At 39.4% G+C, this 20,573-nt stretch overlaps 1 protein-coding gene across 5 annotated transcripts in view; it reads left to right on the plus strand.

Annotated features, from left to right (window-relative positions):
- Nucleotides 1-13,217: 13,217 nt before the first annotated feature.
- Nucleotides 13,218-20,573, plus strand: part of slc44a5b (solute carrier family 44 member 5b) — a 38,119-nt gene continuing 30,763 nt past the window's right edge. For all 5 annotated transcript variants that reach the window (XM_084692511.1, XM_084692514.1, XM_084692510.1 and 2 more), the window contains exon 1: nt 13,218-13,401. In XM_084692511.1, the coding sequence (XP_084548637.1) occupies nt 13,365-13,401 (37 nt within the window). In that variant the 5' untranslated portion in view covers nt 13,218-13,364. The remainder of the gene's footprint in view (nt 13,402-20,573) is intronic.

Consider the following 20,573-nt stretch of genomic DNA (forward strand, 5'->3'; position numbering starts at 1 on the left):
TAAACACACCAAACAGAATACTTGAACTGTAGATAGTGCACAGTGCCCGGGATGAAGTCGGTGACACCCACACATTTCTGGAATTATAGATATATGCACATAATGCAGCTGGTGATGACAATTCGTCTCAGTGGCTGTGGTACCTATTTTTCAGATCCCAATTGAAAATCTCTGTAATCTCTGAAGTACTTGTTCAACTTCCACATCATCTATTCTAATCACTTATGCACATCGTGAAATACATTTCTCACAATTTAAAACAAATTGCCAATGCGGTGGCACATTCATGCAACTAATTATGTAGCCTTCATTTGTCTATTGTTTCCTACATAATAATTTGCTTATGCGATGTTGATCAAAATGTATTACATTGGTTTTCTGTTGAATTGTCCTATCACCACAAACATCTAGACATTTAGCACATAACAGAAATCATTAGCCTACATCAGGGCCAGCCCAAGCCTTTATGGGGCCTTAAACAAAATTGATTTGGGGGCCACTCTGCGTCGCTTATCGTTGCCAATAAAAAAAGAAAGAATATGTATACATTTTAAATACATTAAACTGTAATTTCATGTGCTCTTGGGGGCCCTCTGGTAGCCACAGGCGCCCTAAGCAGCCGCGTAGTTCGCTTGTGCCTTGGGCCGGCCCTGGCCTACATGTACAATGGTTGAGCCAGTTGTCTGCTATCAGGGACGGACTGGGGGGAAAAAGTGGCCCGGGAGTTATACTGTCAGACCGGCCCACTCAGTAAACGGCGCACGGCCCACTCAAAACACGGCGCGTTGTCCACTAAATGCATCGCACGTTTCGACCAGTCATTGGCCTACTTGGAAAAATACCCATACACTTAGCATTATTTTGGATGATTACAAAGAAATTACATCATATATGTTTAATTTCTTACGTTAAAAGTCAGTAAAGAAAACCAGTGGCGGATCTAAGGGGTGGCAAGGGGTGGCAGCTGCCACCCTAATAAAAATGCTGCCACCCCAATTATTATTATTTTTTTAATATGCATTTAGCAAAAGCTTTTATCCAAAGCAACTTCCAAGAGAGAGCTTTACAAAAGTGCATAGGTCACTGATCATAACAACGAGATAGCCCCAAACAATGCAGGTAGCCAAAACATGAAGCATACATTGTGAAAAAACAGTCCCAGAGGGAAGAACCATAAGAGCGAGAGAGAGAGTGAAACAAGAGAGTGAAACAAGTTACAATTAAACAACATGAACCTCAATCTTCCCATGGAAAAATGTTATTTGTACATTACAGAACATTTCAATAAATAATATTAATGTTACTGTTTAATTTAAACTACAATGTTCTAGCCTAATCATTTACCATAGGGAGTACTGTTCCCCCCTACTTTGGGTTTGATTGACCTCCAGGAGTCCACCCAACAACTTCCTTCTGCCACCACAAATGAAAATCTCTAGATCCGCCCCTGAAAAACACGTTTCTAAAGACAAGTCAGAAAACTTTCGAAAAATCGGCACCATGAGTGTGAATATAGATCGTGAGGAGCAGTATAAAACTCAGTCGGTGATTGTAGACTACAAAAGGTCTTAGAACAATTTATATGTATTCAAGCTGTGACATGTGAAATAATATGAGATGCTGGCGATGTCAGAGGGCCGGTTGGTAATGGAAGTGGGCTGGTATTTTGGACAATCCCAACCATGGGTGTATCTAGCCCTATTTTGGGGGGGCTGGAGCCCAAAAGTTTCAGTAGCCCCCCCCAAACAAATTATTTAAAAAATATATTATTATTTTTTCTTATTTTTTAAATTTTCTTTCATATTTTAAATTGAAATGTGTTAATTTATCTTTCTAAAACCCACTACAGGACACTATTTTAAAGGATATTTTCAAAAATGTCCCCACCGGGGATTCTCCCGGTATCCCGCTAAAGGGAGGCTAAAGTGGTATGAATTATGCCCATGTCCATGATGCAGCTGGGGGGGGGGGGGGCCTTGACACATCCAGGCCCAGGGGCCCATGGTTTCTTAATCCGTCCATGGGACCAGTGCTAGCCATTTGTTTGTGACGAATAATGTTGCCACCTTCGATGCTATGCTGAGGAATTGGCTGAGGAATTGTATGTACAGATTTATGTGGGACTAAAATGTGGGACTTAAATGTAACCACCTTAACCAACCCTGCAACAAATATACCTCCCAACTCTGGAAACACTGGAACATGCATCTATGCTTTTTTAAATTATTGTGCAAATGTATGAGCTATATGTATGTAGTTATTTATGTATGTATGTATGTATGTATGTTATGTACGTTCCCTTTATGTAACATGTGGTAGTCAGTATGTCAAAAGAATAAGCAAAGGCTATTAAAAGTACAGCTCCAGCTCTAACCCAGGCAATTAGTCCTGACTGAACCACACTGATTTGTATCATATTTTTATGCCCTCCACCAAAGAGGGACTGTCAATCATACTGCTTTCAGGTCATTCTATTCAACTTCTGTCATCACACTGCAGCTATGAGCCGTCCTGTCCGTTTAACCCGACTGTGATCTCACAGCACCAAAAGCAAGTTGGAGGGAAAGCGCTCCTGTTCATACTGTAGTTGATTGCTCAGAGATAATCCAATTGGCGTACTCTGAAAACAGCCTTGTCTCCTTGTTAAGGAACACTGTCACCTTGTTGTCTGCTGTTGCAGTCTATTCAAAAGTTACAGTATATGACAGAGAGTCGAACATTCTCCTTCATGTGAGCACTGAGGGGGAAATTGAGATAATTATTTGTTATAAAATAACATAACTGTACTCTATAAATATCCTGCTTGAAACAACAAAAACACAACTGCACTAATGACATTCCACCAATATTTGGGACAGATTTTCACTTTTTTTTCTCTTTACAGTAATATGACATCAAGGAATAGGACAATCATATTGAGATGAGGGTGGCTTAGAGGCCCCTGGCTAAGAACACAATCTTCTGAAAAACCCCAGGCTGGTTTTTACTTTCCACGAGAGAGTAAACAGCTGTCACTCACAATGAGGATGATTATAATATTTACTTCATGTCAGCTGTTCTGGTTTGCCACAGATCTCTTCTTATGAAGAAATGCTTTGGGACTACAACAGAATGTATTGTTAAAAGTTGTCAGTGGGGAGGATGGAGGGGGCTGAGCTTCTTAATGGTATTCTGAAGGTGACACTTGATAGGGTAATCTACCAGAGGTGGATTTAGTGCCTCTTGAAGTTAATTGCAAATGGATATTCCACACAAATGTCATTCTGCTGGACCTTTCTGCAGCGTTTGATACGGTTAACCACCAGATCCTGCTCTACAGACTTTCTGAGATGGGCATCACTGGCACTGCACTCCAGTGGATCTCATCCTACCTGTCGGGAAGATCCTACCAGGTCTCCTGGGGAGGCTAACTGTTAGACCCTCGCCAGCTCTCCACTGGTGTCCCACAGGGCTCCGTCCTAGGACCCCACCTCTTCTCTCTGTACACCACCTCACTTGGACCAATCATCACCTCCCATGGCTTCTCCTACCACTGCTACGCTGACGACACGCAGCTGTACCTGTCGTTCCCCCGACCGATCAGGGGATCTCAGCTAGAATTGAGGCCTGCCTCGCAGACATCTCTGCCTGGATGACCACCTCCAGCTGAACCTCGTCAAAACAAAACTTCCAGGCCAAACCCTCCATCTCCCACGACCTCTCAATCACCCTGGGATCTGCGACGGTGACCCCCTCATCCTCTGCCAGGAACCTTGGGATTACCATGAATGACGAGCTCTCCCTCACAGCCCACATTGCTGCAGTCTCCCGGTTGTGCAGATTCACCCTTTACAACATACGGAAGATCAGGAGATACCTGTCTGAGCACTCCACCCAGACGCTCCAACGATACCCCGCTCCTCATCTCCCTCCACTGGCTACCCATCAGGGCCCGCAGCAGATTCAAGACCCTAGTAATGACCTTCCAATCAGTGAACGGAACTGCACCCGACTACATCAAGTCTCTCCTGCAGCCTTACACCCGCACCCGCCACCTACGGTCTTCTTCAGACAACTGCCTGGTGGTCCCACCGCTCAAGACCGCCCGGTCCCAATACAAGCTCTTCTCCTGCCTGGCCCCCCAGTGGTGGAATCAACTCCCCACCTCCATCAGAGACACAGACTGTCTCTCCGCCTTCAAGAGAAGGCTCAAGACATACTTGTTCCGGGAGTACAACGGTACTGAGGAATGGTTTGCTGAACCCAATGCTAGTTTCCTCAAGGATCACAATGACTCTTGCTTAGAGACTTGTTGCTCTTGTTGATTAGTGGCAACTGATTTAAACTGTTGTATTTGCTGCAAAATATTCTATTTTAGTTCATCTTATTTTTATTTTTACTGTTGCTGATTTTCTACAGGTACACTTGCACTTAGAGATTCATGTTGTTTAATTGTAACTTGCTTAACTACATGCTCTTATGGTTCTTCCCTTTGGCATTTATTTTTTGGTTGTTCACAATTTGTGCTTCTTGTTTTGGCTATTCGCAATGCTTTGGGGCTATCTTGTTGTTATTATCAGTGACCTATGCACTTTGTAAAGCTCTCTCTTGGAAGTCGCTTTGGATAAAAGTGTGTGCTAAATGAATAAATGTGAATGTAAATGTAGCACAGCTAGGAATTGTACATGCACAATGAGCATGACTTTTGACAGACTGTGCTCTGTTGTTGCTCGTGACAAATAGCTTCTTCATAGAGCATATTACAACACAATACGCTTGCTCTTTTCTTGAGAGAACGATGTAATCTCTGAATCTGATTACATTAGCTAGGAAAGGTTTCAAAAAAGTGATCAGCTATCAGACCTGGAATAATAAGTAATAACACAAACACATACATACACACACACACGCAGGTTTTGTTATTAGGGTTTATAAAGGGCAGTGAGATTGATGTTGCTGACAACTCTACAAAGGTCAATATTTTTTACTGGAATCGGCAAAGCATCTGAGGTGAGGAGGCAAGGTAGAAGAGGGGAGGTGGGTGTTCGAGTGAGTGAGTCAGTCAGTGAGTGACTGCAATTCTAATTAATTTAGAAGGAAAGCCATCACACAAAAAAACAACCAACTGGTAACTGGCGAGTTCACAATATTTGCTGTTTTTGTTGCTTCGGCAAAATCCCAAGGTTTGAGTTTAGCAAAAAAAAAAGCAAATACATTTGAAACAGAACAATCCTTTACTAGGAAGCAAAAGTAGGTCTTTCAATTCATTCATCCCTAAACACACATTCGGGTCCTCTTACTGTCTGTAACTGCCACTTACAGCACACTGTTAGGTATTTATAGCCTTAAAACACCAACACTAACCAAACACCAACAGTCCATTTTCCATTTTATCCATCCTGTAAAGTTTTATCATGAAAGACATTACCATGATAATTCTTAAAGGCAGGGTAGATACGTTTTGCAAACCTAGCTATTTTGGCTTGAGTTTGAAAGGATTCCTACCAAAATATCCCACCCCTCATTTCAAAGCCACTCCCTCAAAACACATGAATGCGCTTCATGACTACTACCGACAGACAGACAGTCAGACAGACAAGTAGCCCGTCTAATCGGTGCATTCAGTCCGAATGCTGTTTAATCATTAAGGTCAGTCCAAACTAAAGGATTGGTTATGTTTATTATAGTCCTGCGACACCCACAGATATCACATTTATTCCAAACTTACCGCCAAACCTTTAGATGTATTAGTTGCTATCAGGATGTAAAGAATTATTTCAGCAAATATGACAAAAAGTGCAGCTCAACAACATAACCAACCCTGCTTTTAAGTTCTATGGCATATGTAAAATGGGAATATAGGTTAGCTGTAAGACTTTTGTCTTTATGGTAGCAGTCTATCTTCCTAAAGTACTTTCCGGATACAATACTTAATGGCATAACCATCAATTATGAATTATAAACACAGTTAACTTCAGAGAAAATTTTGATATGGGTTCTTCCTGTCAATAAGTGTTAGTAATAAAGATATTATTGCAGTTGCACAGAAGACAACATAGTCCAGACCAAATAACATAAAACTGATGAGATGTACTGTTCTATTAGTGTGTCTCTGTAGTAACAGTATATTGAAATTACATGAAACTTGTCCAAACTTTTGACTGGTACTGTAGGTCAATTAAATTCACTGTGAACATGGCCGCAAACCAAGTATGTATCCAAAGAAAAGAGAGACGTGAGGATAAATAGAAGCAGAGGAGAAAGAGAAAGAGAGAGAAATGGATGGAGAGGCAAGCAAACAAACAGTCAGACAAACTAATTGTCCCCCCATTTAGATTATTGGGTATCGTCATTTAAGGTATCATTATATGGTCAAATAGCTATATAGAGAAAATGGTTTTATTACAAACGTAAGACATATTGCATTCAATATGACTAATTTAAGTCATCTGTGTTTTCCACAGATTAGAATGTTCAAAGGCACTAAAATGAGCGAAATTATTATTAGATTATAATTACTGAAACATGCAAGAATGACATTTTACAAAACGTAATCTGATCAACAAAGATTTTTTTAATGAGAAAACCAATAGGAAAACTCTTGTTAGCTTTCTTTACAATATTTAGCCTACCATTGTCCTAGACGTGTGTTGTGACTTACCTTCTGGTCGTTAATGTTAGTGTATCCTAGGAGTGATGACAAACGTCTTTGTGGCTTTTTCTGTGTTTTCCCGAGCTTTAATTTCGCCGGTCCAGCAGCAGCATCCGACTGGAACGGTGATGTGCGGGTGAATCTGAGGTTATAAATCATGATACTGGCGGTGCCCATGGTAATAATGATGATACCGATAACTCCATGTCGCTGTAAAACAAAATACTAGTTGAAGTTTATTTGTATTGCAATTAGTGTGAGCGAGAATACATGTTCACGTTTGCAAATGTAGGCTACTTATTACTGACTAACTTGAAGCAACTGACTTGAAATAGCTGACAATTAGGATAACCTTGATGGTTCAATATGACCACGGTCTACATTGTTACATAAAAAAATCTACCCACATATCGAATATTAAACCAACTAAAGCCATTAGGCCACGAACTCATATAATATCTGTAACAGCGTAGCCTATTTCTCGAGAGTTTTAAAATAGTTACCACTCGCGTCTTCATTTTGCATTCAAGGAGTAGACAACATGTCAATTTGCACGCTCAATAAAGGCAGACCAATCACGATCCAAATTCGCTTTTCCAAACTGCAAAAGAAGCAACAATTGATTTACTGTTATATATTACAACTAAAGCAGGTTCATCCGCTACGATAGATCCCACAGTATAGCTGTATGACGATAGACGCGTATTTTATAGTTTTCATCTTAATGAACGCAGTTACATATCTGATGTAATTCCCACTTATTAGAGTTTGAGGCTCTCTTATTAAGCTTGTAATAATATCACTAGTCAAACCAGGTCAAATATATTGTTTTTGTATCAAGATGGACGGAATCTAACTTTAGATTTTACATCCATTGACTAAGGTGTCGTGAATTGTTATACAAATGCATTGCCTTTTTATAATTAGCTAGTGCCAATGTAACCCACGTGCTTGTTTTGGGATTTGGCTGACATTATGTTCTACTATTTATCTGCATGCACACAGGGTTTCCTGTGCACTCCACCACAGACACTGGTATCCCCATGTGAAGCAGAGATACCATCTCCTCATCTAAAAACGGCAACCAGAGCACCAGAGCCCCTCACAGGAAAGTAGATTTGCTGGAAGCTGTGATCTAGACTGAAGGTGGTGGGAAATGGGAATCTTTTTATAGCCGACCTCTAATTTCATTTAGTCTCCTCCTTTACATTTGAATCTGGCTTTCATTTCCTGGTGAAAAACAAACATTGTACGGTGAGTCTCTCTCTCTTTAGAAGTTGGAACATATAATACGTGAAAGCTGGAGGGAATTGATAAACAAAGCTATTTTCTCCCAAGAAACTACACATCTTTCAGCCTATTTGTGCAAATCCAGGACAGGTGAGAGGAAATCCTTGAGATAAACATTCAAGAAATGCATTTAATAATTTCCTTACTTTTTGATCCATTGTCTAATTACATAGGTTAATTGGCTTGGGACTGAAATAATAATGATTGATTTACACATTTGAAACAGTATCAGAATATGATTGATATCTTGTTACAATGATTATTAATAGTAACAACAATTATAATAACTAACCATGGATTAAAGGAATATCTTGAGAGGTCAGTCAATTCAACCAATTTAATCAGTCTGTCAATCAGTCCCATGATCTGGATCCAAGGTCACTTGGGTCACTTGATACAAACTGTATCACACTGGGAAGTATATTTTGGGGGTTTATTGATCTCATATGGATTCCATCCCAAGCTCTTATTTCCACTGGGCTTTTCTTAATGGGGTTAGTGAGGTTAGAGTGCTCTGTCAGTTAAGAGCATCCTGTTTCTCTTGGACCTCTTTTTTTTAGGTTACATTATAATGTAGTCTGATGAGACTTTTCTCCACGAGACAAGATAGTTTCTCTATTAGTTTCAAAAGGGTGACATTGTCTAATGGCAACCCCTTGTTTAAATCGTATCTCAATATATCATTCACATTCTGGATTTCAGGAAGTTCAGACATGGATAAAGGGCAGGGGAGGCGGGTTTTCACCTGAGGTGAGAGGTGGTTGGAGTATCAGTGTTACTCCAGACGGTGGTGGCCAAATCTCCTCTCGCTGTATATGTGCAGTGCATTGGAGAAGAGTATAATGAATTGCATAATGCTATGCAGTTTTGGGGCTGAAACTCCCTGCCTGCAGCTTCCTTGGAAGATTTCTCTCACTGTTCTTTTAATCCTCTTCTGTCCTTATGACAATGGGTTTTAAGAGTGGTAAATTCAGATTGGGGTGACTTGACAGTGTTGGATGTCCCCATTATGTACAATGATGTGCATGTCAATGAATTGCTAGCATCTCCAGTCTCTTACGGGATCTTAATTAAGACTATCTAAGATATTCAGAGCTAGCCAGGTAATGCTTCAATCTAGCAAATTAACCATTATCTCTTTGTTTATGTTGATGAAGATTGGTATTCTGGAACCTGGTTACAAGGCTTTTACATCTCAGAATGGGTTTGTGTGGAGACAGATACAGTTAGAACCAACAGTGCCGTGAGTTTACATTTAAAACTCCCTTTAAAATATTTCCTGTTGGGAAAATAAATTACAACATTTGCTTGCCTGCTCTAAGGATTAGTTTAGAAATGTACTAAAATGACACACAGAATATTCCTTTTGTGACTTTGCTGGTGTAAGGACTATAATGTTGTACTTCAATGATTCCCACAGGCACCACACAGTTTGCAATTAATTGGAGATGTTTTGCATCTCATAACATAACACAGGGGAGTAAAATGACAGAAGGGAGAAAGAAATCATAGCAAAACTTTGTCATAACTGTAATTTGATTTTTCAAAAGGAGCGACAGACGGCTGGCTACCCGTTCTTTGCCAGACACAATGCAGGAGAGGACTAGACAGCTCTGCTTGCATCTGTTTTATAGAAATGTGACCAGATGATCATCACACAGGAACAAAGCAAGACAAAAAAGCAGAATGTTAATGTATTCTGGACAGATGCTAAGTAGGAGCTTTGATTCAGGGTCTTTGTGGGTTTAATATCTACCACTAATGCAACCTAACCAGAGCAGCAGGTGTTGCAGACAATAATGTTGCAGATATCTGGAGAATGTCCCCTGTACTATTAGTTTTAGCCTCTATACCCTCAATGAAATTGATCTAAAGAAGCATTTGTGAAATGTACTCTTTCTGATTTCTGTGATGGTTTACTAAAACTGTGATCAATTATTGACAAAAAAAGATCTTCAGTATGCACATCCTCATGTATTTGAGGGGGTTTAATTATCAGCCAAACCACCAAAACTATCCCTAGGTTTAAAGGAAGAGGGTAAACTGAACAATGTATTAACATTAACCAAATAATGCCAATACCAATGGAATTACAGTTATTTGAGTTTAATGGTTAAATAAGAGCAAGAAAGGAAGGTTAAATGAATTATATATTTAATAACATTGCAAATGAATGAAATCAATTACAAAGCAAACATGTAACAAAGTTAAGCAATAAGCCCCAAGAGGCCGTGGTTTGCACTGATTTTAGAACAGGTAAGGGGAGTTGTTAGGCACGACGCGAAGCGGAGAATCAACTTACAGAAAAAGTAAGAGGTGAGCAAGGAGAAGGAGTTGAAGAGCTGAGCTGAGAGAAGTGCTCAGGTGTTCAGGAATCCACAGAACAATGCTGTACAATTTCCTTTATACCCAAGAACAACCAATCAGACCACATATTGACCCTTATTTATCAACATGTGACTAACAATGCTACAGTAAGTTACACAATGAGGTGTGAGACCCATCAAGTACAGACTCTGTCCAGCAACTTCAAATTTTGGCATGTGAAATTGATTCATTGATTCATTTGATTAATAAAAGGCACCAGTAGAAAATATAATGCAAGGCTGACTTAAAAAGAATGCATGTAAAAATCACTTGAAAATATCAAGGCTTTGTAAAACAACTGGGAAACACAGGGAAAAAAAAATCTGCAAACAAGACAATGTTTATGTAATGTAAGCAATCACTAATTATCTGGAGAAGTTGAGCATGGCCACCTTATCGTTTGATCAGCGGCCATGACACCAATGAACACCAGTGACTAGTGACTGTTTCTCCTCTTCCATTGTTTCTCCTCTACATCTCACGCTGTAGTCTGGCAAAAGTTCTGATGAGTTAATTTAGCAATGATGTGTTCATTTGATGAGACGGTTTTATCCAAAGCAGCGTACAAACCGAAGGAGATTTGTACCTGTGATCTTTTGATTTGCAGTCAAATACTCTACCACTGAGCTGTACTTATCACCACAGGTATGTAAGGGATTACATACATTAGCTTAGTGTAGACTGGTAATTACCACAACTTCCCAAATATGCAGTTAGTATTTTGTAAAGTTAAATATATCAGTCCCCCTTTACCTGTGAACATTCTGAGTTTCATAAAACAGACGACATTGACATTGACAGACCTCTTTCAAACTGGTAATTCCTTCCCTGCTGTAGTTCTTGACTATGACATTCAGTGCTAGTGGGCTTGTGCCAAAGCCTGTTATAAACAACAAAACACATAAGAAATCAAATTAGAACTTACCCTAACCATTTCAGTACACAAAAAAAATACAAGTTCAGAATATAATTCATAACTATGAGATTTACTTTACAAAATATGCAGCCCTCTGAATATATGAGTACCTTCTCTTGTACAGTATCAAAATAGAAATTGTTATAAAGTATTGTCAACAAAAACAACACGGCCGTGCGTGTACACATCCATAGAAGAGATGGACACTCTTGTTATGGTGATATTACTAGAAGTTTAGCTTAAACATATTCAGTGATTGATAAAGCTAGTCAAATTCACCCCAAGCCACATCCCTAGTTGAAAAAGTGCTGTGAAGCACAATGACCAACTCTGCTCATGCACAATTTGTTAATTAGATTTTTTAATTTTTCAACCCCTTTAACAATATTTAAGCATATGAGATTTCATATACTTTATATGATTTTTATCTGACACTTTTTTTCAAAAAATGTACCTCACTATGATATTTTTAAAACGTTGTTAGGCAATTTGGCTGTTTTGAGAACACAAACCTAATACCAATTGTGCAACACTCATTCAGATGCGTGAAGCATTCTAGAATCACTGATTGGATGGTATTAAGTAATTTCCCACCTTTATTGGGTAACTTACTTAATTTAGATTATAGGGAACCAAGTTGACCAGAACTTCAGCTTCTTAGTATTCACAGTGCAGACTTGGAGAAATAGAAGTAGATAACTGTCTATTCTTGCCTCTGATTCAGAACTATATCAAGTCAAACTGATTGGAAATGTGCTGGGGTAAAATTACCCACTATCTCACAAAATTGTAGAGATGGTCCATTATTTTCTTGCACCAACAGGGAAGATAACGGCAATCAACTCACATCTGTCATGTTCCACATTTAAATTAGGGAACAACAAATTGGGTTCTTGTTGAAGACTGTCTTTCAACATTGTTAATCAGATAAACTGATATCCCCTGGTACATTATCATTTTAGACATTTAGTGATTTTTAATCAATTTGTTTCAATCTGGCTAAAGTAACATCTACATATCTTTAGCTTGTTCCAATCGAATGAAACATAACATGTACCCAAACATACTCAATTTAATATATGATACAGAAATAAAGCATGCGATTATATAGATTATGGGGTAACATAATATTCATTCTACTCTTTGTTCCTACAAAGACGATGTACTAAAGTACTTCCTACTAAACCGTAGTTCTTTAAAGCTCTAGTGCAATGATAAACTTAAAACTCCTTTTTGTTTTATTAACCCCACTGACAACAAACATTTTGGTTTCAGTGTGCAGTCACCACATGATCTTCCCTAGGGAAATCTTTTTTAATAATTTGAATAAAAAATATCACTACCTTTCGATTGTTTAGTTTGTTAAGCCAATTGCAAATAATCAAAGCATACATCATCATGATAATCATGCAAAATGGGGGAGGGGGAGACTACATATTCAAGGGATGTGTCAGTCTGAGGCAATTCAGAACACAGCATGGAATCTTTTCGGACTGGCAGCCCCTGAATACGTAATATCACTAAGTTCCCCACAGGGGACAGTATTGCTCCACTAAGAGTCCATGAGGATGCTGCACTTTACTGTAAAGCCGATGTACAGTACAGTGCAATTAGCCTACTCTATACACCATCGGGAAAACCCTTTACATTAAGCCTACTAATACACACCTCAAGTCACATGTTTACATCAAATTCTCCTCACGTTGCCCACTATATCTGACCCAGAAACATTGTCGACTACAAAATAGTAGGACTAAATGGATGTAAGCTATTCTAATGTAGCCTATGTCAAAGTTCATAGCTTACTACATTTTACAAATAAAAACCAATTATTGAAATTGAACTGCGTAAATATTAAACAAAGACTAGCTAGTGATGTAAGTACAATAACGCGATATGTAGGCTATCCTTTTTAAATCAACCAACCCATCTTTGGGATCCGTCTCCTTTAAGAGTGTTTTTCCTCGCACAGTTGATGACGTTCTCTCGTGCTGTAAACACTAATGACGCTCAGATGCGTGGTGGCAGACACAGCTTCAACCAAGGACTTGAGAGCATACTGTATTTGCGAGGACTGGGCCACAAAAAGCGATTTACACCTCAAGAGTCTTATGATATCGCAAAAACGAAGACGGTGCAGTACCCTCTGTACGAAGTGCAATGGCTAGAAAAACGGACATTCCCTCTTCTTACTACGGTGAGTTGCCATCGTCTTTGTACGTCGCAAGCTGATCCTTTCTTCTAAGACATTATAACAAAGGGTTGCTTGTATCGGTATGGCCTGGTTGGCATATTGACTTGAAGAAGTTGCTCATGTCACTTGTAGGCTACAAATTATTAATTGGTTCAAGATCCATTGTATCTCTAACATGATCTGGTCTAAAGAGATACTTTGAACTATACAATACATTTGCAAGCCATGATTCGGAGATTTGCAAACACAATTTTACCATGAGGAATATTAAGGTCATATGAATAATATAATGACTGCTAAAGTGTGCTCCGATGTGATTTTAGTGTTCGCTGAACACTACTTCTTTGATATAAGTACAGTATCATTTTTGAATGCAGATCAGAGCTTTGACTAACTGCATGGCTTTACAATGTCAGAATGACACAGTGACAGATGCCCAATGTTGTAATGTAGGCAGATTTGAGATCCATTCGCTTTTTGTTTTTGCCATGCAGTTTACCAAAACGATATCGGCTAATCCTTTGTTTGGCCCAGTGTGAACAGAATAATTTCCTCCTGCCGCACAATGTAACAACAGTTAATAGTTTTAGGAAGATCATGCCAAAAAAATTATTGGCATATAGGCTAAATCATATTAGTTTATCAATGCTAATTTTGTCCAACAATTTCATTCATACTACAAACCTAAAAGTTTAATTATTTTCCTTACAAAACCAGTTGGTTCAATTAGGTACTGAGTCAGGATGCTTATTATATATCTTTCTGTGCTGACTAACCAAATCTAAACAGGTGCTGTCTGTAATCCACATATTTCAGTATCTGAAACAACTGTCATGGGTTAATAGTTGCAAACTGTACAGTGAGAGAGATGGCCAGTGGTGTGGATGTTATGGGAAAGCTTGAGTGTCTGTCTTAATGTCATCTCTGTTGAAGCAGCATTTCCCTGCCTACACAGTGTCCCTGTGTCAGTTGGTTCCCAGGAGGCCAGGGTTGTGTCAATCATGCTTATAGCCTGTCAGCTGAGTTCACAATGTGTTTGAGGGAATGCGACTTGCTCTCGCTTCTCTCTAGACTCTGCCCACCTCTCAGGACTGAGCGCTTCAGCCCCAAAAAACGGCATTTACTCCAAAGAATATTTGATATTGTATGTGAGAGATCACCTTGAACGATTATAGGTTGTGGAAACATTGCCCTTGTTTTCCTTCACAAAAACAGTTTGTGTGCCATCATGCTGATGCTGTATTCTTACACTGGTGACAATATAAGCAACCCTTTGAATAATATCTAAGAGAGGAAAAAAAAGGAAAAAACCTACAAGAAGCTGTAGTTCTTTAAACTGCAGAACCAATTGGAGTTTTAGTCAGTGGAGCATGGGATGGAGTTATGCTGACTCCCTGTGTTCAGGTCAGCTGCTTTGTCCAAATGGCCTATTTGGGACTGCTGCACAGTCAGCTCACATGTCCAAATGGCATTTCTTGTGCAGCTAAATCCTGTCAAAGCAGGCAAAGAGGGATGCTACAACATTGAGCTCTTCCTATCCTACTTTACTTACAGTAGCAGCAGTGTTAGAATTGTCAAATCATTTCTCACCTTGCAGATAAGACCACCCCACACTTCAGTTATTGATTGCATGTAAATTGTCACAGAGATAATATGTTGTAGACACACACACACATATTGGAAAAGGCCATTCTAGATACTGTATGGAGATAGTGTTTCTATACATCTATTAACATCTTGACTAACAAATATTGAATATTGTTTATTTGATTTCGTAACTTTATTCATAGCCTACATGGCACTGTTTAATCAGTCATAAAAGTGGAAAATACGTAATAATCAATCTGTGACCGGTTCATTGGTAACCATTTAAATTTAGTTCCATTCACTGTTAAAAAGTGCGGAGCTGGGCATACTGTTAATTAAGAAATGTTTCGCATGGTTAGCTTCTTTAAGTGCTGCATTTAACCTGCAAGGGAGTGCAGAGGCTGACACAGAGCTAAGCGCTTTGTTTGAGAATCTAGCACTTTATCTTCATGTGACGCTGTGTGAGGAGGAGGGTTGTGGTCTCAAAGGCTCATCTTTTCATTCAGGAACTCTATATGATGGGCTTTTCAAGTGCCTCAGTTACCTTACTATTTTAAGATGGAGACTGATGTTGATGATGTGGTGCTCCTTCATGCTTTAATATACTCTTCATACAACTCTCATGCTCATTATTTTTAATGAGGTGATATTCTTCAGCAGCGTGAAATGCCATGGTGCTTTTCTCTCCAGTCCCTAGTTGTTTGCGAGTAGATGGAACTCACAGTAATGACAGACCAAGTTAGCAAATACTTACGCAGACTCACTCAGTCAAATATGATTGCCTTTTCCCGACCCTGTGCATATGAAGTGAGTTAGTTATAAATAGATTTTTCCTTTGTCTCCTTACAAGTGACATTAGTTAAACCACCACCCAAAGACACATTGTGGAGAAAAAGAGTAAGATGCAACTACTGTACGTGCAGGATGTATAGAAAGCTAAATCTCAGTCAGGACTGGTGTTGTTTGGGCCGCATGACTGGACTGATCTTGTACTGTGCCAAAAGATTCAGGTAGACCTTGAAAGAAAGGACGCAGGATGCGGATTGCAGTGTTCTGGACCTGTGGTGTTGCGAATGTAAACAATTTGAGTTGAGTTATCTCAGTTGTAAGGAAACACAAATTGACTGTACTGCGAGGAGAGACTGAAGTAGAGCTGGAGACGCAAGCACTGGGGCCTTATTAACATGGACCACATATGAAGTCCGGTCCTCCCTCAATGCTCCCAAACAAATTGTACTGTGACTTAATGAATCAAGTTAACTAAACTCTGATTGCATTGGGTCGTGTAACACCCCTGGCAACTTCTATCAAACTGGCAATAGAGAAGCATTAGAGTGCTCTTCCAGACCTTGAGGCGCCCGTGTATGTTTGGAAGAGAATGAAGAAGTACAATACTCAGTGGGAAATAAGAGTGTGCACGTGTACTGTATTTCTTTGATTAAACACAGCAGTGTTATTTACACAATGTTCATTTTTGGTGCGGCGTTTATTCGAGGGCGGCATTTAATTAGTAAATTAGTGAATTGTAGCTGCAGTGCGGCCATAGACAAACAAAGAATAGACAAGGTGGTCAAACACAAGCCTAGTGTAAAATTTAAGCCGCATTCCTGTTTACATTGTGTAGAAATCAGTTTGAAAACTAAGGTGTAAGAACAACACAAGGTCAGACTGGGAACTGAAATTCTTGGGACAAGACAACTTAAGTAACCTAACATAACATAATAATACAATAATAAACATCCTAACACCTAATATACAAAATAGTATGCAATATACAATATACTAGACCTCTAATACACATGATGACCTATACTAACCTTATAGACCTATACTAACCTAAGAACCTATACTAGCTAAGACAAATGGGGTACAGTTAGTGCAATATTGAGCTGAAAGTGACTGTGTAAAGTGACTAAAGGGAAATGTATCAATGTAACAATGTTAAGTGACTAGTTAGAAATGTATCAATGTCCATATCAATGTCCAAGTCCCGGGTTGATGAGTGCATTCTAAATGTACAGTTTAGATTTTTCAAATAGTATCATGGATTCAAACAAAGTCACCTCTATCTGCACAGTATAGAAGATTTTACCAGAGGTTAGCTTAACTTCTAAGGCCATATAAATCAAGACGTAGGCTATTGAGCCGGCCTCTTACTGATCTACCACGAGAACCAAGTCTCCTAACTTAATGTCTGGGGCCTGTGTTTATGGAGCTAAATCAGGGCCAAATGTTTTGTTAATTCGAAAAAAAAAATCTTTCGTCGAAAAACTAAAGTTTGACATTGCAAATGTACGTTTTGGGCAAAAACTTGAAAAATAAAACCATGTATTCAAGAAAAAATAAGTGTACCAATTTTTTTTCAGGTTGAATAAAATGTCGATAACATTTTGGAATAATTTTGATTAAGTTATTAATTTTCATTTTTCACTTTCAGATTTTCACATAGTTTCACATTTCATGTTTTCAGATTCAAAACTTTTTACGGCTTAAAGTTTTTTCTTTGAGTAATTTCTTCTTTTTTTTTTCGAGTTTCAGTTTTTTTTTTTTTTTCAGTTTTTTTTTTTTTAGTTTCAGACTTTTAGCGGTCGTAAATGAGCGTCGGTTATCGGTTAATTTTTTCTCTCCAAATTGAGCTTTCCTACTCCATTTGTTTCCAGTTCCCACCAATGTTCAAACCAAACCTACTCCCTTGGTCCTGTATTACACTGCTAGGTTTACAGAACCAAGGTCAACCAGTCCCCAGACACACTACCCACTGTCTTCCCCTGGCAGGGACGGGCTTGCTGTCAGTCTGACACTCTGTTCCCTCTGGTGGAAACTCACCCTCTTCCAGACACCTCCCAACCCAACCCCTCCTCAGAGCGGATGTCAATCCAATGTCTCCATTAAACACTGGCTTTTAATGTTGTTTTTGTGTGGAACATTCTGCATTAGTCCGAAAGTATCTTCTGTACAGCATGACAGGTAAGCATATCTGATATCTGGGAGAACCCCCCCCCACCCCACCCTTGGGGACTTGATAAAGGACCTGGATGTTCTGAAGGACTTCATTTTTTAAAGGATGGAAGTTTTGCAGGTTGCAACAGAACTCAGTGAGTCTAAAAGTGAGGAGTAGACAACGAACGAGAGTGAAAGAATTTGCCGAATGACAGGCTGAAGTGGAAGATGAAAAGATAGATAGCGAGAGAAACGAGGTGGTGGTGTGTTGGGAAACGGGGAGTATTTGTGTTGTATTTATGTCCAAGGTCCTTAATAGACTGAATTTATTCCACCATCTGGAGCATTTTAAACACTTTGATTTGTTGGGAGATTGATTTTGAATCCTGTCTTTGTTTTGGGGCCAGGCGGTGAGTGTGGGCTGTCTGATCAGCAATCTGTACCCAGTGGGTGTAAGGATCAGAGGGATTTATATGAAGGCCACTCTCACCGCCTCTGTTCATGTGTGTGTGTACGTTCTGTGTGACTCAGCTCTTAAACCTTGGCCGTAGAGCTCTACCCTAAAGACCCATGTCCCCACTCTATGACACCAATTCTATCAGAGCCTCTCTGGCCCTGGTCTCCATGGCAACAGTCCACCAATCTGAATCCAAGTGTGATTTACATCCAAGTTAGGAGATAAAGAATACACACTTTTCCAGTCACAGACTAAGTCAAAATAAATGAGCCTCAAACACAAGTTGCCGTGTCTTCTGTCTTAAGAAGATTTAGAATGTAATATGAATGGAAATGTACAACTTCCAAACATATATCCATCTCTGTAAAGTTGTGCATATTTGTCCAACATTTGAAATGCTGAATAATTTTGGATAAGAAGTTGAAGGGAAGCAGGCTTAACCTAAATGGAATGCACACACGTTGACCCCTCCTGTTTACCCAATGGTCTATAAGTGTTCATGAATTGGCAGAGACATTCCTGCAAGTGAACGTTTAAAAGACACAACGCTGGCACTGCACCTGCAGTCATGCAACATGGTATGAAAGAGGCCTGTGTTAGCCTACATGGTGAAGCCTGTGGACACTGGTGCCTGTGTCCCCGTGTCAGCCTGCGTTGGAGAGCCTGTGTACTGGATGTGTCATGGAGAGTAAGGAGGGCAGGGAGAGAGAGTGTGTGTGTGTGTGTGGAGGAGAGGTGGGTGGGTGGAAGCATGTAAACAGTGCAACAACAATGACAAAAGGCAATCCCAGTTTATCTCAATGAGCTAACCGCTCATTTGTGACCTTAATCTCACCCAAAATGAGGTGCATAGAAAGTGGTTTTCTGTGGAACTAACACAATGGAATAAATGCTACTTTTCCATCTGGTACTCTACACCAGCCCTTAAACAAGCTGCTCGTGTCCTGTCACAGCCCTTGAACATCCAACCCATACAATGGGATTAACACAATACAGTGTATTACAAAAACAATGCCACAATTGTAAGCTTTTCCCCTGATGGCTTTGTTAGTGTGATACTGCAACTTTAAAGATGCTGTAAGGCAAATTCCATGATTTGCTTCTCAATACATTATATACGTGTGAAATTAGTTGCTGAAAGCATGTGCAAAGCTCTAAAGCTGTTGATTAACTTAATAGACTACATATCTACATTTACGATAGTAGAAGAAGTAATATTTCACATACAAAGATAATTCTGTTAGTCAGCCTATAAGTTTGTTGCAGTGGCAGACTGAATGAGGATGCAAGTGTTATTAAAGGATGAGGATAACTGGTAAAGCCTGTGTCTGGGCTTACTGTGTAATGCCATGCCCAATCCAGCCTCAGTGTCCCAGAGGATACAGTATAAGTAGCCTACATACGATTACCACAGTTTGATGCTTTCTGTGAAGCATCTGATGAGAACAGGTGTTTAAAGTGGTTATGTTATTTTGCATGTTAAACATGGCCACCATAAAAGCCTCACACTAATCTCACATCACTCACCAAAAATGAATCATTTCAAAATGCTGTTCTGTATTTTCACATGGGGCACTGATGATTATACTTGAACAAAGGTTACAAAAGAAGTAGCAAAATATGTTTGCACTGTTTCTTTGTTTCCAAAATGTAAATATTGGATTAGACACCCATTTTTTTTTCTTTTGAACGAAAGCTATTTTTTTCAGGGATATGCCTGGAAAAACTGTTTAAAAATCCACATTACAATTCATCAGATTGCATATTGAAATTTGTTAACATCATTAGAAATGCTAATTTACCATAATAGGGAAACAAGGACCCCCTCAAAAACTTTAATTGCCCCAATAATCACAAGTTTTGTTCACAAAACAAACTGAGGTGAATTTCAAATCTTTTGAATGTCTGTTTTGACTTTTGGCCTCATATATTAGCACAGGCAATCTCAACTATTTTATAAGGTTATTTCTAATACCATACAGCACAATTCAAGCCACCGTGAACATATCCTTCTCATCCTTGATTCAAAATGAGCTGCAGTGGCAGTTGGGGCACCCAGCCCAGCCAGCACAGTTAGCAGTCATGCTAGCATCCACAGAGTAGCATGCCTGGCAGGCATTTTCCAGAAGTTTGTTAACTAGCAGATTTTCATTCAGACTGACCCCATCTCTACATTCAGCTCTCCTCACTG

The sequence above is a fragment of the Hypomesus nipponensis genome, chromosome 26 (genome assembly GCF_054491055.1).
Source record: "Hypomesus nipponensis isolate SF chromosome 26, ASM5449105v1, whole genome shotgun sequence".
Classification (NCBI taxonomy): Eukaryota; Metazoa; Chordata; class Actinopteri; order Osmeriformes; family Osmeridae; genus Hypomesus; species Hypomesus nipponensis.